General features: G+C 50.8%; 1 protein-coding gene across 2 annotated transcripts; it reads left to right on the forward strand.

The window, feature by feature from the left end:
- Window positions 1–1,116: 1,116 nt before the first annotated feature.
- Window positions 1,117–15,687, forward strand: Atox1 (antioxidant 1 copper chaperone). 2 transcript variants are annotated; one of them, XR_607925.2, is made up of 5 exons: window positions 1,117–1,271; window positions 7,595–7,670; window positions 10,985–11,143; window positions 14,779–14,937; window positions 15,543–15,687. XR_607925.2 is itself a non-coding variant. In XM_008851863.2 (4 exons), exons 1-3 carry the CDS (start codon window positions 1,266–1,268, stop codon window positions 11,107–11,109), a joined length of 207 nt encoding a protein of 68 aa, XP_008850085.1. In that variant the 5' UTR covers window positions 1,118–1,265; the 3' UTR covers window positions 11,110–11,143; window positions 15,543–15,687. The 2 variants fall into 2 exon arrangements, 1 of the variants encoding a protein (XP_008850085.1); XM_008851863.2 differs by lacking the exon at window positions 14,779–14,937 and having other exon boundaries at window positions 1,118–1,271.
- The last annotated feature ends 4,593 nt before the right edge of the window (window positions 15,688–20,280 follow it).

Genomic DNA, 20,280 nt, shown 5'->3' on the forward strand with positions numbered 1-20,280 from the left:
TCTGCCTGCCTTTGCCTCCCAAGTGCTGGGATTAAAGGCATGTGCCACCATGCCTGGCCCTAGATTTTTTAAATTATTGTATTATTTTAATTTTATGTGTTTTGCCTGCATGTATGTTAGTGCACCGCGTGTGTACAGTGCCTGTGGAGGCCAGAAGGGTCTATGATCTCCTGGAACTGGGGTCACAGTGTGGGCTGCCATGTGGGTGCTGGAACCCGAACCTGGTCCTCTAAAATAACAGCCAGTGCTCTTAACCCCTGCACCATCTCTCCAGCCCCCTTTAAGGTTGTCAAGATTGGGTTTCATGTAATCCAGGCTGGCCTTGAACTCTGCAGCCCGCGCCAGCCCTGAGCTGGGGTCCTCCCTCAGGGTCGCCAGAGGCAGGGGAGCCCTGCAGTGCTGCCCGGCCACTCGTGCTGTACACTAAGGAATGAACTCGTGAGCCGCCCTTCCCTGTGCCAGCCCTAAACCAACAGCGGCGGGAGGCAGCACAGTACCGCCTCTTCCCTCGCAGACGTGGCGGAGTGAGCCTCTCGCCTGCCAGAAAACCAGGCGGCGGGGCCTGCAAAGGTCCAGGCTTTCTGAGCCCGCCCGCCCGCTAGGAGGGGGCGTGGCCCGACCAGAGCCCGGCCTAGGGGGCGGGGCCTAACCATAGTCGGTCCCGGAACTAGGCTTAGTGCAGCCGGGGGGCCGGAGCCTAGCGCTAGTCGAGCCCGGAAGGGGCGGGAACTAGGCCGAGCCCAGCTCAGAGGGCGTGGCCTAACCGTAGTCGGGCCCGGTAAGGGCGGGAACTAGGCAAAGCCCAGCCCGGGGGGCGGAGCCTAACCATAGTCGGGCCAGGAAAGGACGGGAACTAGGCGGATACAGGCGGGGGGGGGGGGGGGGGGGGGGGCGCAGCCCGGGGGGCGGAGCCTAGCGCTAGTCGAGCCCGGAAGGGGCGGGAACTAGGCAGAGCCCAGCTCAGGGGGCGAGGCCGAACCATAGCCGGACCCAGAGGGGGCGGGAACTAGGCAAAGCTCAGGCCGGGGGGCGGAGCCTAATCATAGTCGGGCCAGGAAGGGGCGGGAACTAGGCAGAGCGCAGGCCGGGGGCGGAGCCTAATCATAGTCGGGCCAGGAAGGGGCGGGAACTGGGCAGAGCGCAGGCCGGGGGTAGGCCTGGCCGTCGTGGTCCGCTCTGGGGCGGGGCTTCCCGCGCGCTGTCCCGGAAGCTCGCCGCTGCTGCCTGAGAGAGGCGCTCCAGCTGCAGCCAGTGCCGCGTCAGTCATGCCGGTAAGTGGCCGCTCCGTTCCGGCTGCGCCACCCACCGTCGCCGGCTCGGTGCATCGCGGCCCGGCCAGGCGCTGCTCTCAGGGCGCAGGCCGCGGCCGGGGTCCCTCAGTTTACCCCTCCGCACCCTCCAGCTCCTGCCGCCCCGGGGAGCTGGGTTCTTGAGCCGGCTGCTGGAGAAGACCGGCCTCGGACCCCCGCTGCGGCGAGGCCAGCCCCAGCCTGCCTGCACTCTCGGGGACACTGGCCGGGGCGAAGCAGGGTCGCGGGTGCCTGCCTCGCACGTGCGCGCCCCCGCGGTGGAGCTCCGGGATGGCACCGGGGCGGGAGGGCCCGGCTGGTGCGGAGCGGACCAGGCGGGTTTTCAGAGGTGCGTGTGGGTCTCCGCCTCCCGTGCCCTTGCTGCCCTTCCAGCTCGGCGCTGGGCTACGCTCATCGGACCCGGTGTTTTCCTCCTTTCCAACACAGGAGATCCCGGGGGTTCCCCGGGCCCAGAGCAGAGTTTGAGGAGTAACAGAGGCTTGTCTTGCTTTTGAACCCCTCCAGGCTCGTGCATGGCGACTATAGCCTCATTGCTTAGGTAGGAAAGAAGGACAAGAAAATGTCCAGTATTTGTTGGAAATAATTTTTGTTGGGAGCTGGGAAAGACCAAGATTAAGCCAGAGCTCCTGGGAAGTTCTGGGCAAAACCAGTTGTACTGGCTTGGGAGGAAGCTATGATCCGCGTTGCTGAGATACTGGCTGCGGTCACGGGCTGAGAAGCATTTTCCTCGGGGTGCCTGATCCTTGGCGCCGCACCCAGAGTTCTCCCTCAGGTATTGTGTCCTAGCAGCTTATCTTTTGGGAGTGAAACTGAGGCTTCCAGGGTAAAGCCTTGGACATATCAGGTATCATTTCTTTTGGGTCCTGCCTTTTGTCTGGACACCAGACAGAAATTCTGGACCTACCAGTGGAGCAAGTCCCCAGGGGGGCATTGTCAAAGGATCATTTAGGACCTGGGATCCAAGAGTGGAGGCCTCCAATGTCTTGAGGGGGCACAGGTGAAGAAAAGGCACTGTGAGGGCCCCTCTCTTCTGCCTCTGCTTCTGGGGACCTTGAGCAGGTGATGGGAGTGAGGCACACAGTAGGCACCTTATTACAGATCAACAGCTGAAGGCAGGCGGCCTTGGTCAGACACTACCTCCAAGCTGGTGACTTGAACAGGTTTGCAGACCAAGGCTCAGCAGTGCAGGGTGCAGCGTTTGGAATCCCTACAAGGCTGTGCTCTGGCTTGTGCTGGGTTACTTCCGGTAAGTTCTACCACATTGCATCTTCACCTTCATCCATAAAATGGGGCTTAAAGGTGGCCTTGCGGGACCATTCTCTGTCCTTACTGGAATTGCATTAGTGAAATGGGTGACACAACCACCGAACTGTCTAGTCCCCCCAAAAGGGCAACTCTTATGTAGATATGGAACCAGTGGGATAGAACCCCATTGTAACACAGACCCCAGTGGTTAGGAGTTGAGGTTCAATGGACTATGTCCGGCCTAGGCCCTGCTTTTCATGAGCTGGGTCACCCCAAGTCAATACCTAACCTTGAAACTTAGCTTTTTGATCTCTCATAGAGGTAATAATGCCATCTAGCTTGTGGGATCATTGTGAGGATTGAGCAAGATACTGTAAGGTGTTCAGGGCAAGCCTAGTACTTCAGAACTACTGAAACATTAGTGCTAGGAAACCCAGATAGGCATCAGTGTCCTAGGACTCCGTGCCCTGGAGTTCTGAAAGGAGTTCCTTGTCTAGGAGGAGGGGGCAAGGTGACATCCCCACTTGCAGTTCTAGAAAGTCTCTTAAAGAATTGTATCACTCACTGGCTTTCTGAAGTAATATTATATATACAATGTATAATGTAACAGTATGTTGCCATGTAACATCTTAATGCTTCTAGTATACTCTAAAGGACTCAATTTATTTATTGGTTTGTTGTTACAGGGTCTCCCTCTGTAGTCCAGCCTGGCCTATAAGTCACTGTGTGCCTCTAAACTCACAGCAATCCTCCTGCCTCAGCCTGTTGAGTATTTGGGGTTAGAGAAGTGACCTGCCACGCCTGATTTAAAGTTTTGTTTTCGTGGTGCTTGCTATATATGTGATGTACCACAAGTTACACGCACAGTCTCTTCAAGACCGGTTTTATAAGTGGCAGAGCAGAGGTTTGGCAGAGCTGGAACTGCACCCAGTAGGGGAGCAGGTCTTGGGATACTCTACAGTGAAGACTGGATCACCATGCCCATTAAGCACTTTCTGTCTCCCTCAGTTTCGAGAGGTGGAAGAGGGGAGCTCGGAGTTGGAATGTTGGCCTCATGGCCTCTGACCTCTGTGCTGGAAGAAGAGTGTCTTTCTAGATGTCCACAGTGCAGAGCTCCCTGTAATTGTTGACTTTAGATCCTTGGGCAGTCAAAGTTCATACTCCGAAACCCCTTTCAGAGTTTCTGCTGAGAGCCAGGCCATGTAGGCTGAGGCACTCGGCTGTTCTAGAACCAGCAAGATTGTCCTGAAGCAGAGAAAGTGTGTGCTCACATCCCCTCCGCAGGCCTTCTCACCACGACCTGGGCACCTTAGGTGAATAACTCCTTTTGCAAGCCAGAGAGATACTGTGCAAAGGGAATTTGAGGGTCACCAAGATGGCTCAGCTGATTAGGGAGCGTGCTGCCAAGCCTCTGACATCCACACTCAGAGTTAATAAAATTTTTTTTTTTGTCTTTTTGAGACAGGGTCTCCCTGTAGCCCCAGCTGTCCTGGAACTCTCTATGTAGACCAGGCTGGCCTTGAACTCACAGAGATCCTCCTGCCTCTGCCTCATGAGTGCTGGGATTAAAGACCTGCACCACCACGCCCTGCTCAGTAAAAGTTTTTTAAAAAGTTTAGTTGAATAGTAAGTTTGAGGCTAACCTGGACCAATGTGACCCTGTCTAAAAAGAGAGAGAGAGAGAGAGAGAGAGGAAAAAGAGAAACTCAAAACTGGAGGCTGTGGAGATGGCTCAGCAGTTGAGAACACTTGATGTTCTTCCAGAGGACCTGGGTTCGTTTCCCAGTACCCACATGACAGATAACAACACTCAGTAACTCCAGTTCCAGGGACTCCGACATTCTCTTCTGGACTCGGGCATTGCAGGCATGTGGTACGCTTACATACATGCAGATAGAACACTTATGCACATAAAATAAAAATAAATAAAATATTTTAAGTTGGAAAAAAAAAACTAATAACTTTTTAGTGCCAGATATTGAAACACGTTTGGATAGTTGGATGTTGCATATGCTAGGTACGTGCTCCTACCACTGGGCTGTACCCCAAGGCCAAAATCAGAACTTTTTTGATTGAGATGATACCACAAGTGGAAAATTCCACACCCTGTGTGATCATCACAGCCAGAACATGGCGCACTAAAAGCATTGCATAAAATTTACTTTCAGCCTACATGTATGGGTGTACATGAAACAAATAAGTTTCACAATTACATTCAAATTCCATTCCCAAGATATCTCATTATATGCAAATATTCTGAAATCTGAAACACTTCTGGTCCCAAGCATTTCAGATACAGGATGCTCAGCCTGTAGATTAGAAATATTTTTATGTGCTTCATAGGGAAGGTAGGTACCTGGGCCAGGTGTGGTGGTCAGCACCAGCACTTGGCATGCCGAGGCTGAAGGATAGGGAGTTTGAGGCCAGTGTGGAATGCACAGAGTTCCAGGTTAGCCCCAGCTGCATAAGTGAGACCCTGTTCTCAAAAAGAAAAAACCCCAAAAGGGCAAAAGTTTTGTTGTTTGTGATCAGGTCTTGGCAGGGTGTTTCTAAGTTCTTGGCCTCTTACTCAAGGCATAAAAATAAAGATTCAGTTTGCAAAGCAGCAAGGAAATTTTATTAAAAGCAAAGCAGTACTTCAGGTTAGAATATAGTAGGGAGCTGCAGGCACCCAAGGGAGATGCTCCCGGTGATTATTGCCTAGGACTTCCTTTTATGGAGTTCAGGAGTAGTTCCTAGGGTATAATTTGGTGGCTCTCTATTTGACTGACAGGCTTAGGATAGGCAAGCCCTTGCTCACTGTGCATGTCTCTTCCCATAATGCATCTAATTTTAAGCATATGCACACCCAGTTACACAGAGGCATAAGATGGTAAAAAGGGGATTCTCCTTAAAAGTTCGCTTTGAAGACATAGTCTGCCTTTTTCCGCATGTACCAGAAAGCAGTCTAGGCCAGACTGGCGCATTGCCTGCAGTTCCCAGATCCTGTTCCAGGATGTGTTTGAGTAGAAATAGGATGTTATCAGGGCTTTGCTAAGGGAGTAACTGATTTCCATTGTTTAAAGCAGGTGGGGCCCTAGATTGCTAACAGGCTTCTAGGAGAGTACCAGGTTGTTAGGCTGTCCCTCTGTTTGCTTGCCTCAGTACTAGGAATTGAACACAGGACCCTGTGCATGCCTGGCCAGCACTATATCACTGAATTACATTCTCAGGGCCTACACATTTTTCTCAAAAGGAAGAGAGAAGGGGCTGGAGAGATAATTTAGTGGTTAAGAGCACTGGCTGTTTTGCAGAGGATCTGGGTTCAATTTCCAGCACCCACATAATGGCTGACAACCTCGTAACTCCAGCTCCAGGGCATCTGATGCCACCTTTTACCCTCCATGTGCATTGCACACATGTGGAACACTTACATATATGCAGACAGAGCACTCATACATACAAAGTAAAATTTTTAAAGGTTCTCAGGCATATTCTTTAAAAAAAGGTTGCCAGTCCTGCCTTTGATTATCAACGATAAACAAAAATCAACTTGCTTATTTCAAAAATAAAATCCATTTGTGTAGAAAATAAAAGGAAGGAAGAAATAGGAGGAAATCGTCATCAGAACCCGTGACTCTGTGCCCTGAGGCGCCAGCTCCCTGGCGCTTAACCCAGTTAACACGTCAGCTGTCTACTGCTCTTTAATAATTAGCCCCAGACCGAGTTGGGCACCTGGAAGCCTCTCAGCAAAGTGGCCTGGCCTAAGGGCCAGTGAACTGTGCTGCAGTTCTGCGGCTGTGTTCTCTGCAGTCTTGCCCAGGGCCACAGGAGCCACATCTAAGATGACACAGTCACTGGCTTTTACCCGTGGGTTTCAGGGTTTCAGCTTTTCAGTGTGGACCTCTGAACTGCTGCGAGCTGTTCTTATAACATGGCAGCTGGCTTCCTCAAGTTATGCCGGAAAGAACAGGACAGAAGCCACCATGTCTGTGTGACATCGTGACTGGCTTAGAAAGCATAGATCACAGAAGCTCACACGAACCAACCCTGAGACACTGTGGAACGGACACTCAAGGCAGAGACGGTTAGGGCCGTGGTGGAGGCTGCGTAGTCAGAGCCTGTGTCTGTCCCACTTAGCCTGGAAGAGCCCCTGTTGTTCTGCCGGTTAAGGTCCTACAGCTGGGGAGTATCCGCTGGTGTCGGATCTGTACGCTGATTCCAGAGGTTGTGCAGGAAGGAAGGATTGGCATAAGTAATCCTTTTCTGAAAACTGAGCCAAAGACTCAGACTCAGACGTCGTCCACCAGCCTTGTGCATCATCGATCCACTCAAAGTGTGCTAGGTATGTCCTCTCTGCCAGGCGCTGTTCCCAGTATTTCTGGCACAGCAACAAACTGAACAGAAGCCCATCTTGTGGACACTTGCCTCTACTTGTTAGATATCCTGGACATTACAAGACCTTGGGAGCTTGGGACCCCCTCCTGGCTGCTGCAGCACCCTGGGGAGACCAGGAAGTCCCTCCCTTGGTAGCAGGAGGGATGGGGGGATGGGGCACTCGGATGCTGCCTTTGGGTGTCAGGAGCTGGGATCAGAACAGTGGTAGCCACACACCTGAGTCACCTGCCTGCACAATGGTGTCCCCACCCAGGCTGCTGGTTTGTGAAGACACCCAGGTGACTAATGCAGAGATTGATGTCTGGTGCATATGGGGGTTCCAGCTCAGCACTGCTGGAATGGCTCCCTGTGTAGAGTTCCCTGGTCCTGAGCAGACCCCACAGCTCAAGACTCAGGAACCCCAAGATGGTCCTGTCTTTGCCTGCTGGACACCAGGGGATTGTCTCAATTGTGCTGGGCGCTGCTAGTGCCTCTGCAGGGTGTGTTCCCAGTGTGAACCACAGAAACCCTGAGTCCTCCGCTTATAGCCCCAGAGACTGCTTGCAAAGAAGCTTCCAGCAAGGTCATGCCCTGTCTCTGCCCCCTGTTGGCCCCTAGTGGCCCCTGGGGCAGTGGGTTGGGGTCACTAGGTGGGGCCTGGCTCATAGTGCCTGTTGTTGCAGAAGCACGAGTTCTCTGTGGACATGACCTGTGAAGGCTGTGCTGATGCTGTTTCCAGAGTCCTCAACAAGCTGGGAGGTGAGTGGTCCTGGTCTGGAGACAGGCAGGGAGCTGGCACAGGGAAGCCTGTTCAGAGCAGGTCTAGAAGCATCAGCTGTGGCTCAGCTGTGTTAACAGTAAAAGTGCAGTGTGTGGAAGGCATGGTGTGCCCCGGGCTCTGCTGAGCAGCTTATGTGATGACTACGTGGCTGTCGTCTCGTCTCCTTCAGGGTCTCCATTCTCTTGCTTTCTTGTTTAGTTTTGTTTTTGAGACTCTTGTGAGGTAGCTCAGGAAGACCCGCTGGCCTCAGATTTATAATAATCCTGCCTCTGCCTCCTGAGTGCTGGGATCACAGACATGTGCATCTACACCCAGCTCTATTCTTTGGTTTGTTCTCTCTCTCTCCCCCTCTCTCTGCACTCTCACCCTCTCCCTCCCCCCTCCTCGTCCTTCTCTCTCCCTCTCTTACAGTATCTCACTGTGTAGCCCAGGTTGATCATAGACTCCATCATCCAGCCTCAGCTTCCCCGAGTGCTGGCATTTCAGGCACACACCACCAACACACGCTCAGCGAGTGCCTTGATTTTCAGAAGGAGGGCACTGACTCAGAGCTGCAATGGACAGAGCTGGGATTTGGCTACAGTTTCCCTCCAGGGCCCTAGAAGTGCTGGTGTGTTGGTGAGCTCCAGTGTGGCAGCCTGCACACACACAATAGATGATGTCATTTAAAAAGATTAAGCTTGCCCACCGGGCATGGTGGTACACGCCTTTAATCCCAGCATTTGAGAGGCAGAGGCAGGTGGATCTCTGTGAGTTCAAGGCCAGCCTGGTCTACATAGTGAGTTCCAGGACAGCTGGGGCTACAGGGAGACCCTGTCTCAAAAAAAAAAAAAAGATAAAGCTCGATGGCACATGCCTGAGATCAAAAATTCAAGTCCTTCCTGGACTACAAGTGAACTCAAAGCCTGGGTGACTTAAGGAGATCTTGTCTCAAAGAATACAAAAAAAGGCTTGGGGTATGGCTCAGTGGGATAGCACTTGCCTGGCATGTGTGATGCCCTAGGTTCAGTCCCTAGTTCTGAAATCAAAAATAGATAAAATGAAATAAAATAAGACCTTGTCTCTAAAAATCATAAATTAATAGAACATATGGAACATAGCACTCAGGGCTGAGAGGGCCTCCATGTTGGCAGTCCTGAATGGGACTTTTCACAATGGAACGCTGCTGTTGACAGCCCCGGAGGGAAAGTACCTCACCTGAGTCCCACAAGGAGAGTTTCAGTTTGTTTCTTTGTTTTCTTTTGAGACAGGATCTCATTACGCAGCCCTGACTGGCCTGGAACTCTGTGTACACCAGGCTGCTCCATACTCTGTGAGAGATCCTATGAAGCCAGGGACTTTCCTCCGGGTGACCCCAGCTGAGGCCTGAGAATGTCAGTCCACGACAGCGTGTTCAGCGAACACTTCAGAGACGAAAGGGAAGGGCTGGGGTCAGAGCCCAGTGGTAGAGTACACATCCTGCGTGGGCAAGGCCTTGGGTTTGGGTCCTGGGTTTGATCCCAGCTAAGAAGAAAACAGGAAAGAAGCAAAAAGCCAGTGTTTGTATGCACAGCATTACTGGGGCAGGGGCGGGCCTGGGGCAGGGGCGGGTGGTCTCTGGCTTTGACGGGTTCTTCCATCTCCTTTTGAGGAAGGTCAGTGTGTTTTGGAGTTGCTTGGAGCCTGGGAGTCTGACAGAGTGAACTGAGGCCAGAAAGCACATCAGGGCTGGCAGCCCATGGGGATGCTAGGGAAGCTGAGGCCCATTACACTGGCCACTCTGCAAGTCAGTGATAGGCCAGGCCTGGCCTTTGTGTTGTGTGTGTCACTCAGGCTATAAGCCCCTCCCACATGCCGCTGCATGTGGCTTTCTGGTTGGCACAGCCTTTTAGGAAGGCATTGTGAGTTTTCTCTTTCGGTGGGAGTAGGGATTGAATGGGGAGGGGCTTGGCAATGGCTGTTAACAGTCCTCATGTGCCAGGCTCTTGCCCCATATTTTCCACTCTGCACTTTCCACAGGCGTGCTAAGCTGGGATTGGGTGGGGTTACCGGGGCATCATTGTCATAGCTCTGGAGAGGCAGAGCTGACCCCCATGTTCTTGGAGGGATTGAGTCAGTGAGTGGATGTGTGGTACATCTGCAGGGGGAGATGGAAGCTATTGAAAAAAAAGGATGAAGCTAGGCCTGGTGGCTTCATCCTAGCTACTCAGAAAGCTAAGGTAGGAGGATCATAAGCTTAGGCCTGCCTGGGCTGTACAGCAAGTTCAGCGCCAGACTGGGCAACTTTGTGAGACTGTGTCTCAAAATAAAAAGTAAAAGGAGGGCTGAGGCTGTACCTCAGTGGTAGGGTGCTGGCCTGGCATGCTTGAGGCCTTGCATATTCCCAGTACCAGAGAGAGAGAGAGAGAGTGAGAGAGAGAGAGAGAGAGAGAGAGAGAGAGAGAGAGTGAGAGAGAGAGAGAGAGAGAGAGAGAGAGAGAGAGGAGAGAGAGGAGAGAGAGAGGAGAGAGGAGAGAGAGAATATGTTAGTGAAATAGCTCAGTGGGTAAGGTGCTTGCCACCAAGCCTGATGACCTTAGTTGAATCCCCAGGACCCACATGTTGGAAGGAGAGAACCAACTCCCGTAAGGTGTCCTCTGATCTCTGCACCCAGTCCCTGGCACATGTATCCCCCTCCACATACACACAATAAATAAATAAAAATGTAATAAAGAATTAAAAGAAGAGGGGGGATTGTATATGCTAAATTAGAAAGTTAGCCTGGTCATAGGAAAGAGGTGTTCCTGATACATTTAGAGGGAAGGGAGGGGGAGGAGAAAAGGAACAGGAAGAGAGGGAAGAGAAAAAGACATAGTGTGGCTGTCTCGATGGTTGATGCTTGCTTCTCCAGAGGACCCAAGTTTGGTTCCCAGCACCCACATCAGGCCGCTCACAGCCATCTGTAATGCCAGCTCCAGGGGATCTGATGCCATCTTCTGGCCTCTGCAGGCACTGTACTCATGTGGCATACATGAACATGGACACATACACATATACATAGAAGAAAATAAAATTTTAAAAAGCAAATTCGGAGAACTAGAATACAGCTCAAGTGGAGTGCCTGCTGGGATACCTGGGGCCTTGGCTTGATCCTGGCACTGAATCCCTCTATGCAGTGAAGGGTCTGCAGCGAGGATGCCTTGACAAGGGCTCGCCCACCCTGGTTCCAGGAAAGGGGCGAGGTGACTGCACAGCCCTGAGGAGGAAGCCCTCTTTGTTGCAGAGGGCGGGAGGGTCCTGCTTCCTCTTCCCACACCGTTTCCTCTTCCTGCAGGAGTGGAGTTCAGCATTGACCTGCCCAACAAGAAGGTTTGCATTGAGTCTGAGCATAGCTCGGACACGCTGCTGGCAACCCTGAACAAAACAGGAAAGGCAGTGTCCTACCTCGGCCCCAAGTAGCAGGCTGAGCGCCTGGCCCTGGATGGAGAGGCAGGTGGGTGAGGCCGCATGAGTCCTCCTTATCTCAAAGGCTTGGACCCAGACTCCTTTCAGATTTCAGTTTTTCCCGGGCTTTGAACCTTTGCTGAGGATTCTTCTGTAGACCAATGCTGGTAGGAAAACCTCAAATCCCAAACTGTCTGACCATCCAGTTGGCTCTTTAAAAAGTTACTGTGGAGCACGGTGCGACTAGGGTTTTCTGATTAGAGACGCTGCCCTGCGCTTTGGCTTCTAGAGATGGTACAGGTGGGTGCTGTTCAGCCCCCCACTGCCCTCCTTCTCTAGAGGGTTACCAGTGTTTCATTATTGGTTACTGCAAAGTGGAAGCTCAGTCACCTTAAAATTTATAAAAATTTGTTTATTTTTATGTGTATGAATGTTCTGCCTGCATGTATGTGATTGTACCTGTGTTGTACAATACTGTGGTGGTCAGAAGAGGGCACCGGATCCCCTGGAACTGGAGTTAGGGGCAATTATTAGTCATATGGGTGCTGGGAACTGAACCCAGGTTCTCTGTAAGAGCAGCCAGTGCTCTTTTAACAGCAGAGTCATCTCTCCAGCCCCCTGTGATGGCCCCCACCTCCTCCCCTGTGAGCAGACAGCTCTGTTACATTCTGAGTCCCTTTAAGACTTACACTGGGCCATGCCTGGTCTGGTGAGGTTTAAGTTTAGAGTGCTGACCCTGAGTGGCAAAGTGACATCCCATCACAACTGACACCCGTGTTCTGGGCCTTACTCTCCTGTGCACGAGTTCATCCATTCCCCATCTCTCTTTGTACTCGGAGCTGAGCCAACCTGCCATCCATCCTGGTGCAGGAACGAGGGCCCATCTAAGCCAGATCTTTGTACGCTTTACAGAACCCAGGCAGGCAGGACATGGCTTGGTGCCAGAGCTCTTCACTCAGGAACTAGGGCAGCCTCGCCCATGCCCCAGCAGTCCTCCCGCTGTGCCCTGCCGCCTCACTTCCCCCAGAGTGCATTTGGCTCAGGGATTATGATGGTCACTGCCTTGATGTAGTTCGTCTTATCTTCTCTGGAACTGAGAACACAAGGTCTAAGGGGACGTGACCTGACCAGAGCTCCGAACAGGTGGAGGCAGAGGAAAGCAGGTGTCATGTGTGGGACTGCCCAGGACCCTGACCCTGACAGTGACCCATGAGACCATGGCAGAGGCCAGACTGAGTGGAGCTTCTTCTCTAAATGTGAACACTTCGAGCCTGAGCCTCCTGTGTATGGTGACAGCACAAGTTAAAGATAAGGTGGGTGTGGGAGTGTGCACTGGCAGTCCTATCACTTCAGAGACTGAGGCGGAAGGATTGGGAATTGAAAGCCAGCCTGGGCAATGTAGAGAGCCTGCCTTAAAATAAATAAATAGATACAATAAAACGGCCAGACGGCTCAGCAGGTGAAGGTGCTGCTGAAGCAAGTTCAGTCCCCAGGACCCATGTAGTGGGAAGACAGAACCGACTTCGTCAGGCTGTCCTCCCCACTCAGACTTCGGCAAGTGCATTCCTCCCTCACATACATACAAACATGCGCACATACACATACCACAAACACATGTGTGCACCATAAACACATGCACACACTACATGTGTACACCTGCACAATACACATGCACACACACAACATCTCATGCCTTTCTCTGCCTGACTGACCCACAGTCAGGAACGAGCCAGATGAACACAAGAGTGGGATTCAGGTTCTAGCCATCATTCCACACTGTGAGTTTGGGTTCATTTGCCCTGTGTACTTAAGAGGTTTGATCCTTCCACATTTATCTGTGATGAGCTAGCCTCTATCCTGCCTTCCTGCCTGTGTGAGTCACTGTACAGTCTTATCTTCCACTGTGCTGGCACTTGAACACCTGGTGTTATCCCTTCATCCCTGGGTTCAATGGGAGGGAGAGTGGGTAGGGCCCTGGCCTCCATCTCTTCCAAATAGCCCTACTATGTATTGAACCTCCATTTACAAGTCTTGCTAATTTGGATTAAGTTTATGTTTTTTTAAAAAAAAATTATTTTTATTTTGTGTGTATGAGTGTTATGCCTGCATGTAGGTACTGGAACTGGAGTTATGAATGGTTGTTAGCCACCATGTGAGTGTTGGGAACTGAACCCAGATCCTCAGCAAGAGCAGCCAGTGCTCTTAACTGCTGAGCCATCTCTCCAGCCCCTATGTTTTTATTTATACAGAATTTATCTTTTTCAAGATAGGGCCTCACTGTATAGCTCAGGTTAACTGGAGTCTCCCAAATGCTGGTGTGAGCCACCATGCCTGGCTTCTCCATGTAAGATTGTACTTGCGGGCCCACAGGATGGCTTTATGGGTAAAGACAACCAAGTTTCCCATGTAGAGGTTGAAGGAGAGAACTGACTGAACAACGTTGTCCTCTGAGCTCCATACAGGTTCCACATTAGTACCACACCATTCACATAATACTAGTAAAAGTATTTTAACATTTTTGAAAAGAAGATTGTATTTAGTAACTATTAGTCAGGTTCTCCAAAGAAACAACCGGTAGAATGAATATATATGTATAGAGATTTATCAGCTTAGCTCACAGGATAGAGTCTGAGTAGTCCAACAATGGCTGCACCACACTGGAGAGGCTGAGAATCCATAGTCGCTCAGTCCACAAGGCTGGATGTCTCAGATCCCAATCTGGCGCTGAAGGTCTAATGAATTCCAAAAGATCAGCTAGTCTTCAGTCTACAGCAGCAAGACGAACGCACCAGTGAGAGAAGGCAAGCAGCAAAAAGTAAGGCATTCTCCTCTGCCATGGCCTTTTATACGGGCTGCCATCAGAAGTAACACCCACATTTAGGGCATGTCTTCCAGCTTCGGATGATCCAACCAAGAAGCTCTCTCTCATTTCAGTTAATCCCAGATCCAGTCAAGTTGACACCTAGGATTAGCCATCACAGTAAGCATGCTTTGTGTGGAGAGGGGAAGGCCAGCAGCGGGGCCTGTGTACATGCCAGCCTATAGTTTGGAAACCGGGTCTGGACACCTGAGCTTTTGTAACTACAAAACTAGTGCCCGCTGTTTGTACGTACCATGCAGCTGAGCGTTTGCTCGTAGTAGCTTTTGTTAGTGAGGTGTGGTTGATATGATTAGGGTTCAAGGGCTAGTCTTGACTACATAGCTGTTTATTGGGACCGAGTACTTTCACACTGCAGGACAACCTCACCTGTGTCCAGCTCAAAATGAAAGTTTCATCATCTGAAAAAACACCCCATTTCCACTAAGCAGTGACTACCCAGCCCCTCGCTCATCCCTCTGACATACTGGTCTACTTTTGTCACTCTGTGTTCTCCTGGTTACTTCCTATAAAGGGAATCAGTGCATTTATATGTTGACTTGTTTGTTTGAGACAACCTGGGTCATATAGCCGAGGCTGGCCTCAACTGCTAATATAATCAAGGTTGGCCTTGAACTCACAACACTCCTATGTCTACCTCCAGAGTGTTTGTATTACAAAAATAGGCATGTACCACCAAGCCTGGCTAACTTTCTATTCTGGGAGATGTCAGATGTGTACAACAAGGACTGTAATGGAAAGAGTCCTCTTAGCCAGATGTAGCAGTTAGCATATCCCTGCCCTGTCTCATCCCTGCCCACCCCCAGGCATTCTGAAGAGGACTCTAGACGTTTGTAGCTATCTGCATGTGTCAGCCTTGTGCAGTATGGGAAGGTTCCCAGAGGCTGAGACGCACAGGACTATCTACTCGGGTGTCATCTACTATAACAGTGACCAACTGGAAGCCATCTTTGGTTGCCACAGAGGTAGGGTGTGTATTGGTGAAGAAGTTGCCTCTGTGGTCTGGCTCTATTTATTTATTTTTGAATATTTTATTTATTATTTTTATTTTATGCATCCAAATGTATTGCCTGCTTGTATGTGAGTGTACCCATGTCGTCGTGTCGTGCAGTGCCTGGGAGGTCAGCAGAAGGCTTCAGATTCCCCTGGTACTGGAGTTAAGGACAGTTCTTAGCCGCCATGTGGGTGCTGGGAATCAAACCCGGGTTCTCTGCAAGAGCAGCCAGTGCTCTTAACTGCTGAGCCATCTCTCCAGCCCCTTATTTTCATTTTTGAGATGGGGTCTCATATAGCCCAGGCTGACCTTGAACTTGTAATAATCCTCCTGTCAGATCCTCCCAGGTGCTGGTGGGTGCGTTGTGTCAGTGGTGTTCACTAGCTCTGTTGTGCTGAACCAGCAGGACCACAGCAGGCAGAGGCCAGGCGGTGGCTGCTGACAGTGTTGGCGGTGCAGTTGGACATGCCCTGCTTTCCCACCTCACCCCAAGGCCTATTGCAGGCTCAACTGCTCTCAAAATGTTGCCGTACTCTCAGTAGGTGGCGCCATTGATCCACTTTCCATCTCTCCTAGGGTACTGCTCTGACGTCTGCGCAGACCTGGGACTTCGTCTCCCTTCTCTCTCTTGCTCAGTCATGGAGTCCACAGAGCCAGACCCTCCCCTGCAGCTCCCTCTAGCTTCCCTACAATAAAGTCAAGCTGCATTTGTTGAAGTGTCTCACGTGGTCTTGGTGCTGCTTGCTGCCACACAGGCTGTTGCTTTGCTTACCTAATTGGAGCGACCAGAGCGTCCCACCAGAGGCCAGGCACCTGGCACGTGCTGATTCCCTGCTGTGCGGTCTTGAACAAACCCCCCTGGACCTCATTTTTCCTCACTATAAAGGGAAGGCATCAGGCCAGCTCGGTGATTTCCTTTCTTACTACTTGGACTCCATATTTGAAGTACTGTCAGGTGAATTACACTTAAGAGATACCAGACCAGACATTGAGGCAGTTAGAGAGATGGGAAGCTGTTGTGGAGGCAGCAGCTGGGACAGGCTCCAGGCTCCGTACCTCCTGCTTGCCTGGGCCTCTTAATCTCTCAGTGTTCCAGGCCTAAGAAATGATCAGCACATCTTTGACAAATGATGATGGGGATGATTGTGGGGACAAAATGAGGTGATTGATAGGAGGGACCCACTTAGAGCAGAGCCAGCAGTGAGAATCACTGAGCAGGCATCTGCGTATTTCATGAGTCATGGGTGTGTAGACATGGCAACTCGTCAGCTGACAGCTCGCTGCCTCACAGAGCTGTCATGTCAAAATAAAGGATAAAAAGTTTGAGCTCTTTTGTACTACAGTCATGACCATTCTGACAACATACATGGGCTCAGTAGTGGCATGGATGTTATGGGGGTAAGCAGCTGATTTCAAGTTGGATTTAAGGCCCACTCCACAGGAAACTCATTCATGGTACTGCAAATCTAAGAACCCGTGTTTGGGAGCTCACAGGCCCCAGGGTAAGCCTACTGTTATTTTGTTAAGTAGGTATAGTATCAAACTCCTCAGACCTCATCAGAGAAGTTTCTTTGTGCAGCAGACCTTGGTTAGTGCAGAAACTCATAACTGGTCACAGTGTAGAGAATAAGTCTGTGGAGTGCTCAGTCGTAAATGAGTCATAAATCTATATCATCCCCCTCCCCCCAAGGCTCAGGGGACATCATGAAGGAAGGGGTGGAAAGCTTACAAGAGCCAGAGGTCAGGGAGGACCAGGGTGGAACAGTGTCTCGTGGACAGGACAGGATCTCATGAACTATGGCAGCTGTGGTTGCTTGATCAAGACCACCACAGGATTAGGCCAGTCAGCACTTCAGCATGGGTGGGCCGGCTCACGTGCCCCCACCTCTAGCTGAGGAGTTTTTAAAAGTACTTTATTATTTTTATTTTCTGTGTATAAGTATATTGCCTGCATGTAGGTAGGTGTACCCGTGTCATGCAGTACCATTGGAGGTCAGAAGAGGGCGTCGGATCCCCTGAAACTGGAGTTTTGGACTGTTAGCTGCCATGTGGGAATCAGACTTGGGTCTTCTGCAAGAGCTGCCTGTGCTCTTAACCGCTGAGCCAGCTCTCTAGCTCCGCTGAGGAGCCTTTGACAGTTGATAGATCTTAGGGGGGCAGAGTCAAGTTTTCTTGCACCCACATGGCAGCTGACAATTGTCCTTAACTCCAGTTCCAGGGACTCTGACTCCCTCTCCTGACCTCCATGGGCATTGCACACATGGGTGCACTTACATGCAGGCAAAACACTGACACACACATAAAGTAAAAATAAATAAATAAATATTAAAAATGTATGGAAATCATGTTTATCAATCTTTTGCCTTCCAACCTGATGTGGTGGCTCAAACCAGTAACCCAAAGCCCTTGGGTTGCCTCAGATCTAATAGATTACATTGAGATACTATTTTGAAAACAAATGTTTTCACCTCGTGAAAGAGTTGGGGAGACACACATTGAAAATCACAGCTGTAACCACTTCTTGGACACTTACTGGGGACCCGACACTCCTGGACCTAGGATAAGACCTAGCTCTGCCTGTGGCCCACTATGACCTTGGATTGGTCATCTGATCTCTGCCAGGGTCACTTTCTTCACCTGGACAGTCACAGCTCAGCTCTGGAACAGTGGAAGGAGGAGGATCAGGAGTTCAAGGTCAGGCTCAGCTACATAGAGAGTTTGAGGCCAGCCTGGACTACATCAGACTCTGTCTCAATTCAGTCAATCACCCAACCAACCAATTAACCACCTACCGATCTACCAAACGAGTCTCAGGCCCACTTCTGCCTCTGGTCCCGTAGGGGCACAAGGCCTTCTCAAGACCTGGTAGGCCGGTCTGGCCACTAGATGGCAGCATGCGTTTGATTTGATTGTCCACATGAACTTTGTTTTGCAGTGGGATCTGCGAGGACCATCTTGTGAAGGCTAGCATTCCACTTTCAGCTGACTTGGGCCAGTCAGCTTGGCCTGTTGGAAGCTCTCAAGCCTTAAGACACTGGGGCCTCCTAGGACTAGGGGGTCCTCAGAGAGACCTTTGTCTCTTCAGCCCCAGCTGGGACCCATGCATTCAACCGAGGCCCTCCCTTCTGACCTTCAGGGATTGGGGAGCTCCGGCACCTACCATTAGCTCAGCGAGGGTCCATGAAGCAAGTGAGATCACATGGTGACTCTGGCTGCTGGGGGGGAATGTTGGGGAGTTGGTGTGCTCCCTCTATCTTCCAGCCTTTGGCCTGGCCCCACTTCCCCCCACTCTCTCGCCACCTGATCTCTGGTTTCCCACTCTTCCCTGATGCTTGATGCTCCCGGGGTCCCAAGGGTCTTGCGCCACCACCTGTAAATGGAATGCCTCCCCAGTGGCCCCCCCTCCTCCATCCCCACCATTCCTTTCCTCCTCTCTTGCACACCACAGCTCCTGGGAACACTCCCCTAGCCAGAAGCCCGTCACTGCTCCTCCCGACCTCTGGCTTTTCCTGTGGCAAAGCTTTCTGTCCACGTGTTCTCAAGAATCAGCCCACACGCTCGTTCCTGCCCACATGGAGGGGCACAGGGGTATTTGTTGGGTGAGCAGTGGCTACCATGCAGGTTGCTTACTTGGCATTCTCCCCTGGACCTCTCAGTCTAACCTCACCTGTGAGACAGAGGGCAGGACAGACCCTGCCCCCTTCGGTGCTCAGTAGATGTTTATTTTTACTATTATTTTATTTAGAGGCAAGGGCTCATGTAGCCCAGGCTGACCTTGAACTCACTATATAGCTGTATTTGTGATTCTTCTGCGTGTATCTCCAGAGGGACTTAGAGTGTGAACCACCGTTAGTTTAATCTTTTAATCTGAGAGGTTAGTTTAATCTTTTTAGATTTAGGCCTTTGAGTCCTGGAACCTGAGTGTGGGGGGGTCCCCAGTACCTGCTATGGCTTCCAGTCTGATGGAGTAAAGTCCCACCAGGTCCACTTCTGTCCATCTATGCTATGACTCCAGACCCTGTCAAGCCGCAGCACCATCAGGCCTAACTGACGCTCCTCCTCAGCCATAATAGGGGGAGCAGAACCGGGAGCCAGACTCCGGGTGCTCCAGTGCGCCCCCGTCCCCCGGCCATGCCTCTGACGTCCCTGCCCCTCATCATGGCAGCGTGGACCCCAGAGAGTCCCCAACACACGCACACCGAGGCAGGTGGCAGGCTTCTTGTTTTGTTTCATTGGTCCTGACCAGCAAATCGGGGACTTGAGCGTAACAGGCTGTACTGAGTACCTCTCCTGCCCTGTTTGCTTGTGTGTTTGTGTGCATGTGTGTGGGGTATGTGTGTGTATGGTGTGTGTGTGGTATTTGTGTATGTGGTGTATTGTGTATGTGTGTGTGTGGTGTGTATATGTGTGTGTATGTATCGTGTGGTGTGTGTGGTGTATGTGTGTGTATCTGTGTGTGGTGTATGTGTATATGTGTATGTGGGGGGGGTATGTGTGTGTATGTATCTGTGTGGTGTGTGGTGTATGTGTGTATGTATCTGTATGTGTGGTGTATGTGTGTATATGTGTGTGTGTTTGTGGGGGTATGTGTGTGTATGTATCTGTGTGGTGTATGTGTGTGTGTGTATCTGTATGTGGTATATATGTGTGTGGTATATGTGTGTATATGTGTGTGTAGTGTATGCGTGTGTGCATGTAACTGTGTGGTGTGTGTGGTGTATGTGTGTATGGTGTATACATATGTGTATGTATCTGTGGTGTGTGGGGGGGTATATGTGTGTATGTATCTATGTGGTGTGTGTGTGTGTATGTGTGGGGGGGATATGTGTGTGTATCTCTGTGATGTGTGTGTGGTGTATGTGTGTATATGTATGTGTGGTATATCTGTGTGTATCTGTGTGTGGTGTATGTGTGTGTATGTGTGTGTGTGGTGTATGTGTGTGTGTGGTGTGTGTTTATGTATCTGTGTGGTGTATGCATATGTGTATGTATCTCTGTGTGGTGTGTGTGTGGTATATGTGTGTATGGTGTATGTGTGTATGTGTGAGTGTATGGTGTTTATGTGCTGTATGGCATGTGTATGTATGAATGTGTATATGTATGTGTGTATGGTGCATGTTGTGGGTGTATGTGTGTGTATGATGTACGTGTATTTGTGTGTATATATATGTGTATGCATGTGTATGCATATTTATGTGTGTGCTCTGTGCGTATGTGTATGTGTGTGTATGTGTTTGCACGTGTGGTGTATGTGTGGCTGTGCGTGCTTGATGAGGCTAGAGGAGGATGTCGGCTGACCTGCTCAATTACTCTC

Source organism: Nannospalax galili, unplaced genomic scaffold, assembly GCF_000622305.1.
Source record: "Nannospalax galili isolate Female #2095 unplaced genomic scaffold, S.galili_v1.0 scaffold706, whole genome shotgun sequence".
Taxonomy (NCBI): Eukaryota; Metazoa; Chordata; class Mammalia; order Rodentia; family Spalacidae; genus Nannospalax; species Nannospalax galili.

Coding starts and splice junctions, on each gene's coding strand:
- Atox1 (XM_008851863.2), top strand. Junction 7,671..10,984: donor AGTCCTCAACAAGCTGGGAG/GTGAGTGGTCCT, acceptor CTCTTCCTGCAG/GAGTGGAGTTCAGCATTGAC.